Source organism: Rhipicephalus microplus, chromosome 8 (genome assembly GCF_043290135.1).
Source record: "Rhipicephalus microplus isolate Deutch F79 chromosome 8, USDA_Rmic, whole genome shotgun sequence".
Taxonomy (NCBI): Eukaryota; Metazoa; Arthropoda; class Arachnida; order Ixodida; family Ixodidae; genus Rhipicephalus; species Rhipicephalus microplus.
Genome location: NC_134707.1, coordinates 27,353,361 through 27,368,249, shown reverse-complemented (window position 1 = coordinate 27,368,249; position 14,889 = coordinate 27,353,361). Strand labels below are relative to the sequence as shown.

Sequence of the window (14,889 nt, the reverse complement as noted above, 5' to 3'; positions counted from 1 at the left end):
TTGAGGCTGTAGTATCAATAAATAAAACTATAAATAAAAAAACAAACATATCACAAAATAAAATGCGGCATGGAGACATATATGCACATTCGGAGGTCCCAACTAGATACTCGACGGGACCTCCCAACAAGGCATAAATGCAGTTACAAGAGTATTGGCAAACGGTGAGTCATATACGTGATATGATTTCTACAGCGTCAGTAAAAAACAGAAAAAATAGTAGGATTCAAAAACCCATCATGATGATCTCAAATAAAAACAGAGATAACAAAAATGAAAGAAATCGCATTGATAATTCGCACAAATTCAATTAAGGATAAATGGTACGTGCAAATACTAACGGGAACAAGTATTTATTATAGGCGAAATTCAAACACTTCGAGTTGGTAACAGTGCATTGAGAAACTGTACTGTAGAGAGATTCTAAACGTTAGGCATACCACAAACTTTTATTGAAATGTCACTTAGCTCTAATTCGAATTAGTTCTATTTTATAGAGTATATATGGCACTTGCGTAGAAGTGGCTGTCTTTTAAAGACGATAGCATTTCCCTGAATACTTAAAAGCAAACTTTTTAGTCTGCCTGTCTGTCCTAAAATTCCCCCAACCGGTAAAAGCTTAACCCCTTGCTCGGCGCCCACCCATCTTGATTTCTTTGTGGCGTTCATACCAGTGAACACGGATTGATATGTGAAGTTTAACGTCCCAAAACACCAAATGATTATCAGAGACGCCGTAGTGGAGGGCTCCGCAAATTTCGACCACCTGGGGTTCTTTAACATGCACCCAAATCTGAGTACACGGACCTACAACATTTCCGCGGAAATGCAGCCGCCGCAGCCGGGATTCAAACCCTTGACAAGCGGGTCAGCAGCCGAGTACCTTAGCCACTAGACCACCGCGGCGGCGCATACCAGTGAACACTGTCAATCAAAAAGGAAATATTGCGCATATTTGGGCGCAACATCAATGCGCGAGTAATAGGTAGTCTGTGTCTTTTTTTTAGAAAATGCGTAGACAGATAATTAAAAAGACCACAGTGTTGATTACGCAGCAATGACTATACGATGCCATGAACGAAAAAGCGCGTGCTTCCGTCCCATCGCTAAATCATTCAGGAGCTTTATTTGAAGCGACCCGCTGAGGCCACCTCCCAGTGGCTCCGCGTTCTAAAAAAAACTTTTGTTTTTTTCACATTACTACCAGATGATGCCGTAGCTCAGACAGCGCCTGTAGACAAAATACTATGGCCTTTCGACGTTCTTTTCAGCACATCACAAAGATACGCGGCCGTTTTTATTGTCTACTTTAACATACACATACAGTTACTTCCAATAACTTCCGTGATACTTTCCTTCGCATCGTATTTGAATAGCTCTCAGTATTATTGTATCTATCGAAGAAAAACGAGCTCTTCATTTCACTTGTCTGCTTCATAACCGACTGCAATAACTTACTACTTAATGCACGAAACGGAAATAAATGTATCAGGTGGTAGTAAGAAACCGTTAAAACAAGCCAAGTAAATACCTAACAAAGGGAGTAAAACAAAATTTTTTTTCTCTTTATTCCATGTTGCTTGCCTTGCTGGACTTGACCACCTGAAGGTAAGTCGTGCATTGTGTTTTGTGGTATTTATATGAAACCACTGAGGAACATAACGAAAAACAATGTTTATCAGCGTAAACCAGCAAAAAAGAAGAAAGTAAAGAAAGATGAGAAACTGCGACAAGCAAGCTTAGATAAATGCAAGAAAGTGGACGTGAGAGATGATACGGAAAAATCTTGAGCAAAGTCCTTTTCGTCTTCTGGCCTTGGAAGATAACCGGAAGTGTATAACGAAGGGCTAGAATAATGGGAAAAAAAGAAAGAAATAACAATGGTCTAAACAGGTATAGGATATTTATGAGGTGAACTGTCTTCTGGGCAGGAAGCTTTAAGCGCTATGCCAGTGCCGCCAGCCCTAAAGCCTACACAAATAATAGAGCTGCAGGTATGCCCTTCGTGGATGAAGCGGAAATGAACGGCTCTTTTCTATCTGCGATCTATATAATTTTTTCTTCTTTGGAGTTTTGGGACTATAACTGTTAGATATTTCCTCCTGCTTTTATCGCTCAACTTGGCAGGCGAACATTTCTTTCAGAGCACCGCGTGAAATATAGTGCCGGACTGGCGAAAGCTTTTCGCTGGATTACGAGAAAAAGTGAATAGCTTGTTTTTAAAAGCGCAGAAGAAATATTACTTTTCGGCGAACTGTAATCACGTGGACGTTTCTTTGAACGACGCTGTATGAAAATTTATTCTCAAATTTCCTCGTGCTGAAAAAAAAATTCAATGGTAGCCAGGTTATTGTTTTGTTTGTTTGCGTTCTTTTGTGTGAAAGCAGAAAAAATTACAACTCGAGCGGTCAGGGTAGCAGTCGCAAGCGTGATTGGCCCAGAGATTGATGAGCGTCATCTATTCATGCACAGCTGCGTGTTTTTTTTTTCTTGTGCAACTTTGTGGCTTTTCTATTTTACTTTTTTAAGGGGGGGGGAATGCATGCTTGCTTCAAGCCGAGATATGTTTTTTGAATGTTCCGCGTTTTTTGAGAAGAGTCTTAGTATGATAGTTATTCCTTTTTTTAATGTTTAGTTACCGAATAATTTAGTTTCGTAGACTCAATAGCATCCACTTGTTTTAAGTGCACCGATTAGTACACTGGAAGTTAGCACTTTTGACATTGACTAGGACATTTGAAACTGTTACAGGCTCCCCGAAAAGTGTTTTACAATGTCTTCTTGTGGGGAGTCAACTCATAAACAAGAATTCGAAATGTCCATATCTCAAATTATCTAGTGTACCAATGTGAGTGTTGGTGAGTCATTGCAACGTCAAAAATTTTTGATTGCATCCGCTCTGTCCTTTATTTTGATTGTGAACTCCTCAGAGTGGAGGTATTAGAAAGAGAGGTGGACGAAACTGTTAAAAATTGTCCACCTCCAACTTTCATAATAGGGAACATTGTGCGCACCTATGTTTACACTGCAATGGCACTGAAAACTAAAGATTCCTTAGTTCACTGAGGAGAGGGCGAGTTCAAGTGAGGCTACCTTCAGAGGGAAGGATGGGGGTGAAGAGAGGCAGGGAAGTGGGGAAATTATGCGCTGCGTTTCGACTGTCTCCTGTTGGGGAAGCAAGAGGGGAAGGCAGCTCGTGAAAGTTTCGAAAGGGTGGCTCCTGCCGCGCGCGTCCTCCTGATGCTGTCCTAGACTACCGCTGCTTTTTGTTGTCTGTAAGCCCGTCCAGTTGGTCAAGCACGCTTACAACCACATCGACAACGTCGTGTTGAAGTGAGGAAAAAAAATTGGGAGCTAGCTTGCACAAGCGGCGCAAAGCTAAAGACACAGTGCAACTGATCGGCACAAAGCTGCTCCTGATATTTGGCGGCTATGCCAAAGTTTAGAACCGTAAATCTTCGCCCGGCCAATGTTAGTCTCGATAATGCATATCAACGTGGTCTTACTCACAATTTTGTTGTGGTTAACGTTCATGGAGTGGCCCTGCAGTGATTTCTCGTTCAGCAAAGGCCATGTAAACCAATCTCCCTGACTCCTTTATAGGTGGCTCGGTATGCTCGTATAATATTTTCATCGCGACTGGCGAAGTAGCGTGGCGGTGCACTGTGTCGAGGGAAGTGCCAAGCGCAAGGGTGCCGCGTTGACACCACAGTTCATGCGCAGTCATGCGCTACTGGCAGGAACTTGAAGGAGTATTGATCCACCAGGCACCATTCACGAAGTGACGCCCCATTATCAATTGTCTAGGCGGAAGTACCCGACTGCGCAATCTAGGCTGCACTCGGCCGCATACGTCGGTTCTTCGGATGCTACGGGCAGGTTCATTCCCGTCTCGTAGCACATAGCAGTTTGCTGATGGCGTAACTCCAGGATGTCCTAGCTGTGAGGCACACAACTGCACATTCGCTCACGTGCTCTGGCAGTGCTCGGCGTTACAAGGCACAAAGTTAAGCGGAGAGCGAGACTGGGAGATGACCCTTAAAAGCTCCGTGCTCTAAGTCCTATACACGGCAGTCCAGGAGGGCCACGATCTTCCAGTCCCGGCATGAGTGTGGGCAGCAACTGCGGAGGACCCCTCTTAGGGGGGTGCTTGACCAGTTCTGTAGGGCCAAATTAAGTTCATTTCAGTTCACTTCTCCGGGCTCGCGAAGCCGGTGTGAAGCGATACCATCAGTTGCTAGGCAACGTGCGGTGAGATCACTGCGCCATAGAGTTTATTGTTTGCAATAGCCGGAACAACTTTGGCCTTAACAAACTCCGCTTTTAAAGTTTACATGGTGACGTTATTTTCTTGGGATTGATTACCGGAAACGTTACATGTACTGTGTGTATTTCACCTTCTGAATCGGTTTAGATGTTATCAGGGCAGACGCACGGTGCCATGATCTTTAAATTCTGTTTTACTCGTGAACCCTCTAGGCTTTAAAGGAAAATAACATCTCTCTGAACAAGTCAACTCTTTCGTGGTTTCCAGACGCATTACAGTTTTGGCTCCACGTTTTCATCGAGATTTCGAACTAGCATGTTTCGTGCGGGCGCGCAAAGAGTGTCTCGGTGCTTTCGTATTGACCAGAAGTCTATTTCGAGCGGCGTCATATCATCTTGCGCTTTGTGATATGTGAGATCGATATTGGACACGACATTCTCTCTGTTGTTCACTGAAGCGGGCGGGATATACCAGAGTCTTGTTTACCAAAAGCGAATGTTTATTTTTCTGCGAGGGATTCGGCATCATTTTCCCGTGAGCTTTGGACTTATTGCGACAGGACACATAAAAAGAATTGATATAAGCAGACAAGCTCCTTTGTCGACGTTCGAGAACTATATAGTCGGCACCAGTTTTCCCGCCTATAGTTAGAAGCACTTCAGGAAACGAGTCTTCATTCCACGGAGTGGGTGTTAGCGTTGATCTTTCACAATTATGTAAACGCGTCTGCGTAAATAATGCGACTGATTTTTTTCCTCAGCATTAGCCACATTGTGAAAGCGAAACTTGTCACATTACAGAAAAAAAGACGTTGATTTGTTGGACAAATGTGTTGCAAGTTCGTACGTTCACGTAGGGTTTATAGCAAGAAAAAAGTAGAGTCGGCGATTACTACAGATCAAAAGTAGATATTATATACAGCGGAGCTTCATTGAACGCACGTATTTCATTCTGTGTGGCACCATGCAACATGAGATTGGTATCTTTTGGCAATTTTTCTATTCACAACTTTCTCTTCTGTGCATTAAGCCACCCCAACGTGGGGTCATAAACTAGATACTTTAAATCTTTAAATATATATATATATATATATATATATATATATATATATATATATATATATATATATATATATATATATATATATATATATATATATATATATATATATTGATACGTGTATGGAACTGTCGCCCCGACACAGCTGAATTGGCACCCAAATGAAGAAGACGACAACGTGGTCGTTGTGGGCTGGACTCTCGAGTTTCTCCCGTTGGCGTGAATGACTGCGCGCTCTTTAAGCCGTTTGCAAGACTTGCTTTCGGTGAATAAATCTTTCCCGTAACATCTTTTGGTGGAGGTGCAGGGTAGAATTATTCACCGAGAGCTGGTCTTGCTAACGGCTTAAATAGCGCACAGTCATGCAGGCCAACGGGAAAAACTCAAGAGTCCAACCCACAACAACCACGTTGTCGTCTTCTTCATTTGGGTGCCAATTCAGCTGTGTCAGGGCGACAGTTCCATAAACGTATCAATATATACAGTGTTTGTGTTTAGGTATTCATTATTATTTACCTATATGTCTATCTAACTATGGCACGATAAAATGTAAAATGTCAGCGTTGTTGACACACACTTTTGTAATTTAACTGGCTGTAGAGCTTTGGAGAAATGAAGGGACTTCCAGAAGTGGATCGAGTAGAACATTGCTAGAGCCGGAAGTGGATGGATATGCTTGAAAACTGGTGTACTATTTCCAACACATCCAAGAAACGACGTCGGTATATTCTCGCTGAGTCCAATATAAAGCGCCTTTGTTGTTCTAAAGCGGAGCGTATACCGACTGGCATTACAAGCGCGCGTATAAAAAGCAAAAAAAAAGATAAACGAAGTTTTGTTCTTAGGTTCCGTATAGCTGCAGAAAGAAATCTATGTGTCTTTTCTTTCATTTTCGTCATCCCTCATCTCTTTCTACAAGGCGGTGTCAGGTCGTTCGAAGGCTCTGTTAAAACGCTTCAACAAGCAACATTTCTACCATATTGCATGTAGACTCTTCAGAAAACCGAGTTCGTGGCTGCTTCCATGAAATCCATCAATGTCGACTCCATGTTACTAGCTTTCATGCATGTGGCGCTGTATTCTGGCAGCTGCATCTTCGAGCCTGTATGCATTTTAAAGTAGTCGCTAAAGTTTACTTGCAAAGAAACACTTCGAATGGCGTTTTAGGCGTATAGGGTTTCTTCAGTCGTAGCAGAGCTTCACGGGGAAGATATATGTTTGGTCACTGACGTAACCACTCTCTCTTTCTCTCACGCACGCTAACATGCATCCACCCACCTACCCGCACCAAATAAACGCACATACGCATGCATGCCCTTACACACGCAAAAATAAAGCCGGCGCAGCGCACATGTACACATCAGGAACACAAACAAAATTTCTCAATATATCCAGAGATTGGTATTAGAGTTTCAGGCCTAAGCATAGATCGCTTGCAATGAAGTGTTCGTAGCCGCCACGTAGGACCCAGCAATGTCGAGGTTGTTTCGGCTTTAGTAAGGCTCTGATGTAAATTCTCGTGCACAAGCTAACAGCTTTCTGTGGCTTCGAATGTGATACACTAACATCGTTCTACTGTACCTTTACTGGAGCACCGATGCATGTGGGACACTACCTTTCTGACGCCACGCTCCAGTGACTTAAGTGCTAAGCACTGCACCACCAGTGGATGCTGAATGACCCTGAATTTCGATTGAATGTAAAACGTCCTTGAGCATGTTCCACAAGCATATCAAGTGTGTACCGAAGTTTCGTGCATTTTTCATATCGGTGATAGTCCCTTGGTACAAGCCAGTGGATTGAGAATATTGGTGCGTTTTTTCAGCACTCGTGGAATGGCGTTTGATGGCCGTTACACTGTTAGCAGTGATAGTTATGACTAAAACCTTTGGATTCCGGTTGACATTTAATACAGGAACGCAGACATTTACTAATATACCTATTCACGAATATACGCTCTCAAGGCGTCGGCGTGTGTTCACTTATTACTAATTTTACATGTCCATCTGGAGCAAGTATTATTGCTACCTGGCCGAGAATCTCTATTCCACTCGTCGATTCAGGGCAAGATCGCGCTTTTCACTTGCAGATTCGAAGCAGCTAACTATATCAAGCAGTGTGACAGTTCAAAACACTTAGTGTTCCTCCACACGTCCCGAATATTCAGGGCTGATGTTACAGTCGAAGTGGAAGGAAACAGGCTGCTATGACAACTCGTGCATACTTTTAGGTGATTAACATAACTGAGAAAGGTCGATACCATCTGTAAGCTCGAGAGTTTCAGCTCACTTCCCAAACCATCTTCACTGTATGCGCACAGGAAAACAAGCTCACCTCAAGAACTGAAGACAACGGTGAAATATTTTGCTACCACCACTGCCATGTCAATTTCAACACCTTTGTTGTGAACAACTTTCAGGATTGGAACTTTGTTCGGTCTTGTCAAGCAGGGAACCAAGCTGCTACACCTGGACACAGCTCTGCATTGGACACGCGCCAGGAACCTTGGTCAACATGGCTATTTTTTGTGTTAACGTCAGACTCATCGCCACCACTTGCCTAAGTAGGACCCTCGAAATTGCGGCGTCTTTAAGTTTTGAGGGCTTCTTTTGCGCTTTAATACCGCTGGTTTAGTCAAGTGTGCAGGAATATTCGGAAAATTTTAAGGAACAGCATCGAGCTTGAGTGCCCCCTACCTCGTGGAATTTCGGCAAATTTTGCACCTACAATGTACTCATAGCAAATGATTAGATCTTCGAATTCAAAATTTAGATCGTCAATGTAGGCCTTGACCATCACCTGGAAGGCTTTTTGTGGAGTACCAGCAGAGTAGGCCTTGAGAACTGCAGGGTCATTTGGGGTTTTGAAGAAGTGCCACCGATCGCAAGTGTTTTCCTTGGAGCCACAGCCACTTCAACAGCCCGGCGCACTGCAGTTCGGCATGTTTACAACATTAAATTGCTAATTCACCCAAGCATGCTCTATCGTCGTGTCATATGTGAACTACAATTTGTGAAAAAAGGTTTTTCAAATAAACATTGTTTAAATATTCTCTGTAAGTCATCTACTGCACTACATTGTGTCTTTTTTGTAGTTTTTTCTTCCTTCACTTTCGAAGCCTTTCTCGTAACTGCACGGAAAATTTCGGCTACAATGAAAAACGCTTCTGTATGAAACACATATTTGCATAAAACTTATACCATTTATGTGAGTTGTGCCAGCTGTGAGCCCTGAGAAATCACTGACATATATCGTAGCAGGGTCGTGGTGCTCATTCGCACAAGACAGCCAGTGTGGCCTAATTATTTCTCATAGCTGTTCAAATAGAAGCACAACCGTTTCTAAATATTGTATTACACGCAATTTACACGATGCGTAATTATAACAGGCTCGTTCGCTTAGAATCGTCCACAACTTCAAGGTGTAGATGAACGCTGTTTATTGCAGAGGCGCAGGCAAAATATTTTTGTTGGCTAGGGGAACCACTTTAATCTGAAGTAGGTGCCAGACAGGGAAGTGTGTTAGATTGACGCTTTTTTTCTGTAAACAATAGCGAGGAAGATTTCTTTTGGAGGGAGGGGGAAAGAAAGAACGACACAGGCCTGGTGTGCCACCTCCTGACCACACCACTGAATTTTCGCAGACACAGAAATCATCATTTATGCACAGGCGCACCGCTTATTTATCAATAATTAGTATTCATTCGGCCTTCATCTAGGCGCTTTAGCCAAAATCCGCGTGTTCGGAAACAAATTTCCCGCTGTTTCACAAGCACTGGTAGCAGATGGCACTCCTTCACCGATCTCTTTCCGCACTGCTGAGCCAGCGCACCCTTACTAAACTGACAATATACGGTCTAGTGGCTAAGGTACTCGGCTGCTGACCCGCAGGTCGCGGGTTCAAATCCCGGCTGCGGCGGCTGCATTTCCGATGGAGGCGGAAATGTCGAGGCCCGTGTGCTCAAATTTGGGTGCACGTTAAAGAACCCCAGGTGGTCAAAATTTCCGGAGCCCTCCACTACGGCGTCTCTCATAATCATATGGTGGTTTTGGGACGTTAAACCCTACAAATCAATCAATTAAACTGACAATATGTAAAAACGTTGTCTGAAAAACAGTAATGCAAAAAAGCGCCCCTTGTAAAGCGTGCTTTGTCTGCATAACAACAGTGCGTTAGGAGAAAGCAATCGCAAATAGTGCTGAAAAACAGAAATGCAAGGTAAGCGCCCCTGTAAAGCGTGCTTTTCTGCATAACAACTGTGCGTTAGGAGAAGACATGTTTATGAGTGCTGGGAGGCTGTATTGCAAAGAAGCATTCTCGCTTGCTTGCTTGCTTGTTCCTTTCTTTTGTGGCTCTCACCCACTAAGGGGGATTGGCCAAGAAGCCGGTGGTTAATGCAAGTAAAAACCTATAGATTTTCTAGATTAGGGGAATATGATTACTGTGTTTTGACTGTGAAATTAATTTGGCGCAATGTCAGAAAAAAAGGGAAAAAAATGGGGTGAGAATTAATAGAATTGGTTGAATATCTGTGGTGGAATCGTTATATGAAATTCTCCTGAAAGTTGAATAATTGCAGTGTATCAGCTAAATAATAAGTGGTAGTGTGACTAGTAAAATTCGAGAGCTGATCGCTGATTGCAGGAATGAAAGAACACGAAATTTTTCGGGGCAACTGTGATCATTCGCTCAAGTGTCTGGTAGTAGCACTCACACATCGGCCTTCGTGTGTCCTGGCAGATTTATGGGATGATTGTTACGACGTGAATAATTTGATAAGTGTTAACGTGCTGCTCGATTCTCAATATATTCGAGAGTTTGAATGTGAATTGCATTGTTTTGATTCAATACGGAGAATGCGTACTCCAATATAAATCGAACCATTAACTTCGTATTTTGTAGCACCGGCGACGTGGATTTTAGATAACACGCAGACTAAACCACTAGGTTGACATCCCTGTTTCGCAAGATGGCACAAATATCTAAGCTACTCTCCAGAAAACTTATGCATTTTAAATTTGTGCTATCAATTAAAACATATTTTTAAAAATGAAGCACTATGGGTGCAGGGACTGTCGTATACTCTCAAAGCTTGCCATAACGCCGGCAGTACTAATTATGAAAACAGAGAAAATAAAGAGAAATAAAGAGAGACATTGAGAGAGTTAGCAAAAGGGAAAGAAGGAATAAATATCTGAAAACATTGACTCAAACATAATGAATTCGAATTCGACCAATAACATTACCTAAAGGTCAACGGAACTGCCACAGAAACGAAAAAAAAAGGCCCTACACTATGAAAATCTTTTCATGGCATCCTTAGAGGTCCCTTCCCCGAAATGTTCTCCGTCGGCTGCTCGTTCAAAGAGCTTACCGGGTCTTAGTTGCCCACGTAAAAATGTTCAAACTTTTGATAGTGTCTGTCAAGCTTTTTGTCATTTCTCTTATGCCGAGTTTTGTAAGAGGATGACTGTGCACTGTGGCGAGCACGAAGAACTGTGTGGTGTGGCCCGCAGACCTTGTGCCCCTGTAGCACTGCACACGGCTTCCATTCCGATGACGACGAGCATGGTGATATCTAGAGACTGAATTATCAGCAAACGCTTATTCTGTTTTTTGCGTTGCTATCGTGCTACTTTGATCTATGAGCACAAAATAGAGGTTAAGAAGGGCTTTTATATTGTTTTTGTGGTGCTTAAATGCTTACTTTTGACGTTTGTGCCTAATTTTTTATGGGTGCCTACAAATGCCTATCTTCAAAAAAGGCGCCTATAGGAATGCTATTTAACCTCAAATTTTGCTTTCAAGTAAAGTTGGATACCTGTATTTATGTTACCGCGTTGGGGCGCAAGCTATGCTATATCTTATACGTACCTTTCAGCGCTGTCACAACTACAAGACTTATTCGACCATAAGAAGGCCACAGGTATTCACACACGCATTCATCTGCGTCGCATTGTCTGCTCAGCATCTCCCCGGCGTCGCATGCGTAGGGAACAGGGGGCACTTCATTGCCGCCGCAGGATCACGAAGAACGATTGCGAAATCACGGAGCCCTTTGCTCATTGAATCGTCACTTGAGGAAATCAGTGTTGCCTCCTTCATCAAGAAAATAACGAATTGCTTCGGGCGTCGTGTGTTCAGGAGATTAACGGTACATGAAAGATCTGTGGGCAACACAAGAAAGCGTCAAACGATTCGGCCATGCATGCCGACAATCGTGGTCTTTTCATTGATTGGAACAACGCCGCTATTAGAGCCAAAGAAAAGAGTTTGACCACAACACTGCTTTCGGATACTGCTTTTATCCAGACGAGTGAGAAAACTGTCAATAAGAGAGATGACAATAAACCTCTCCTCTACACCGGCTCATTAGGTCACATTTTAGCATAAAAAACGACATATGATTTTCGCTTTCTTAGTTTGAAAAAGGAACCCGTATGGGTTTCGAAACGTCTCTTGTGTTTTTTTTTCACCTCTACTTGCTCGTCAAAATACCTGACCCGATCAACCTTTGTCAAACTCTTTACTGCATAAAGAATTATAATTAGACACTAGAAGCTGTTGTGAGCCCAATAATAAGCTTTATGCCACATGAATTTTTTATTGTTTATTACGAGTGGTGAACGCATGAAGCAAGGAGGTAAGCCACTTTTGCCACAAAACCGGTGCTGAATTCACGAGCCAAATTCTATCCCTGCCCTCTACGGTTTCAGAGCAACTCAGAACCGGAATGTCACATGACTCAGACGCTACAGCACGTCATACGTACGCGTGGTTACAATTGATTGGCATGTCCAAGCCAGGTCGTGCACATAAGTGGTGTTGGGTCGTTTCGGCGTTCTCTGTATTGTACTGCTTATTTCTGTGGTATGAACCCTTTTATGCGTGCACGTTTGAAGAGGTTGGCATGTCGACTGTACATCCTTATACACAGCGTCGCCTCGCTGGCACTGCTCTAAGGGACGATGCACTTAAAACACGCCAAGCCTTGTAATGCTGGCCCCAGTACGATGAGAGAAAGGCGAGGACACTAACGCAAACGATATGGAGGGAGCTCCATTTCGTTTGCCGAAAAGTACCGGACATAGATTCTGTTCGTATGTTCTGAAACATTTCTGTCAACCTTCATACTTCCATTAAGACAACACATTGAACAAATCACACACATCGCCTCAAATGATGCTCGCAGGGTCAAGTACAACTTTGACGTACGCAAGACCATTGCTGGTATACGTCACCTCCTTCGTGATGAGGCGCGCACCCTTGAAGTGAATGTCAAGCGACTAAGACATTTTACCTCTTTTTGGGGTGCCTTTTACTACAAATATTTGCAGCAAAAATCCTCAGCGCCTAGTATCTACATTGCTCTTGCCCGCTCTAAATTTTCAAACCTGTTGGAGAGCCCATTAGGATGTTCACAGATTGAAGAGAAATTGACCCTATGTGGTTAGACCAATTTATTACCTGGCAAAAAGACCCTTCTTGCATATTAGCGCTCTGGCTATGTGCTCCTGCGTTGCCCTTTTCAGCCATGCCAATGTAGCCACCAACAGCAAGCCAGAATGACATCGGAAATCCATCAAGTTTACGTGCCTCGCCAATTACAGTTCTAAGCGACAGAAAAAAATAAAAAAATACAACCACTTCTCTTTTTCGAAGAAGAATTTGAAAACGGGAAGAATGTGGCTGTTTCCCAAAAAAAGAAAGAAATGAAGATGTTATTTTCTTTTTTTTGCCGTTTGACGTTGTATTGTATGGGCGCCAGTGTGTACCTGTTACTGAAGGCCCACATTGTTTTTTTCGTCCTGCGCAAATATCCTAATCCGCGTTCTTTTGAAAGCCGCGTGGGTGCAGCGAAACATGCTTTCGCACTTCGGTTCTCTCGCTGTTCACCAAATGGACGGATCGTCGCGACACCCAGGCAAAAATATCTCCACGCGTTTCGCGAAGAGAAAATCCTACAGCCGAGGTAATATTTTTGCAATCCCCGGTGTCGTTTCTACTGACCGCCCCAGAAATGTAAACTTGTTTGCGTGTGCGCACACGCATGCGTGCGTGGGTGTGTGTGCTAGTGTGTGTGTTTGTGTGTGTTTGTGTGTGTGGCATGGTTTGGTTTGGGTTTTAGGGCGCATAGGCAGCTTGGGCCATCATGCACCAAACGCATGGTATGAGCGTCTGACATGTGTTCTATATACAGTCTATGCTAACTAACTCAGGGGCTTAGTGGTAGATTGGATAATATATTCTCCTCTAGTTCTACGGCTCGTTTGTTGGTTACCTATAGTATCTGAGATATAGCGTACCCAGGATGGGACAGAAAAGAAGACACATGAACGCTGTGTATGCGTCATGTTCCTTCTCTGTCCTGTATGCGCTAGACCTCAGACACTGGTATTCTGGTTGGTGTACCAGATGCCAGTATTTTAGTTTGACAGTGCGATTGTCCGGCCCCTCCGGCGATTCTTTTTTCATTAACTAAATAAATCGACATTTTCTACACGTGTTTTTTGACAGAACGAAACGACACGTTGTGAAGGGACGAGGGGGAGCCACACGGAACTCGTCGAGGCCCTTGCGACGGTAAGAAGTGAAATCAGCAACTTGAAATGGTAATGCTGTCATATCAATTGGGCAAACAACAGGCACAAAACAGGTGGAGGCACAACTCTGTCATATAGAGTAGAACCATAAGGGCTTCCGGTTAAATTGAATCGGACTGAAACCCAAGCTGGGAGACAGGAGAACCAAATTAGTCTGCTTCGAGCTAGGCTTTTTCCAATATAACGCCAGTAGTGTGCCGAAATTGCAACAATCCCTCCCTCCCTCCCCTCCATCCAACTTCCTCATGCAGGACTCGTCAGAAGGTGACACCACCTAGCGTCCACTTAAAACATTAAAACACAAACGAATTGTTATGTACAAACGCGTTCTGCTATTTGACGCTTCGATAAACAATGCCGGCCAATGTTGGTAAGCTATATTTTGTTGTAGAGTAAGGTTTTACTAGACAGACACTTCTTTTGAGTAACAACGTCTACTTTACTGTGTCATTTATAGGGAGTGGAAGATAGAGCAAGTACACGCAGTTCACCGGCAGCATAAAAGAGTGAAAGAGACGAAGGAGAAAGAGCGAGGAGAGCAGCACGTAGATTGGAAAAGCCGTAAAGGAAGAAAGAAAACGAAGCTCGTGGTCCGGCCCCAACCCGAGACGTCCTGCAGGGATTTTATGACCGTGGGTTTGCACGGTGGCGGCCCCGTCGCTACAGTACATTTATTCATGTCTTTAAAACAATCCTGAACACTCGTTGGGCGTGCAAGAGAAATGCTCCGTTCTTAATAGGAAGGTTTTAGCGAGACGGCTCAGTGCTCTCCCTTGGTTGAGTACGAAGTACTCGAAATCATTAAACATTTTTTTTTTCTAAACACAATTCATTACTCGCATATTGGCTGTTTGCTTCCCCTCATCCTCCCGTGAAGGCCTGGCCACACTTTCGCGTTTGAGTGCGTGGCTTTTTGACGCAGCGCGGCGTCATCTTCTCATGAACAAAAAGCAGAAACGG

General features: G+C 43.5%; 1 protein-coding gene across 1 annotated transcript in view; it reads left to right on the top strand.

Moving 5' to 3' along the window:
• The window catches only part of LOC142768889 (uncharacterized), a 67,660-nt gene extending 52,975 nt beyond the window's left edge, over window positions 1-14,685 (top strand). Inside the window, exons 2-3 of the mRNA XM_075871375.1 lie at window positions 13,844-13,909; window positions 14,387-14,685. Of these exons, the coding sequence (XP_075727490.1) occupies window positions 13,844-13,909; window positions 14,387-14,627 (307 nt within the window). The 3' untranslated portion in view covers window positions 14,628-14,685. The remainder of the gene's footprint in view (window positions 1-13,843; window positions 13,910-14,386) is intronic.
• The last annotated feature ends 204 nt before the right edge of the window (window positions 14,686-14,889 follow it).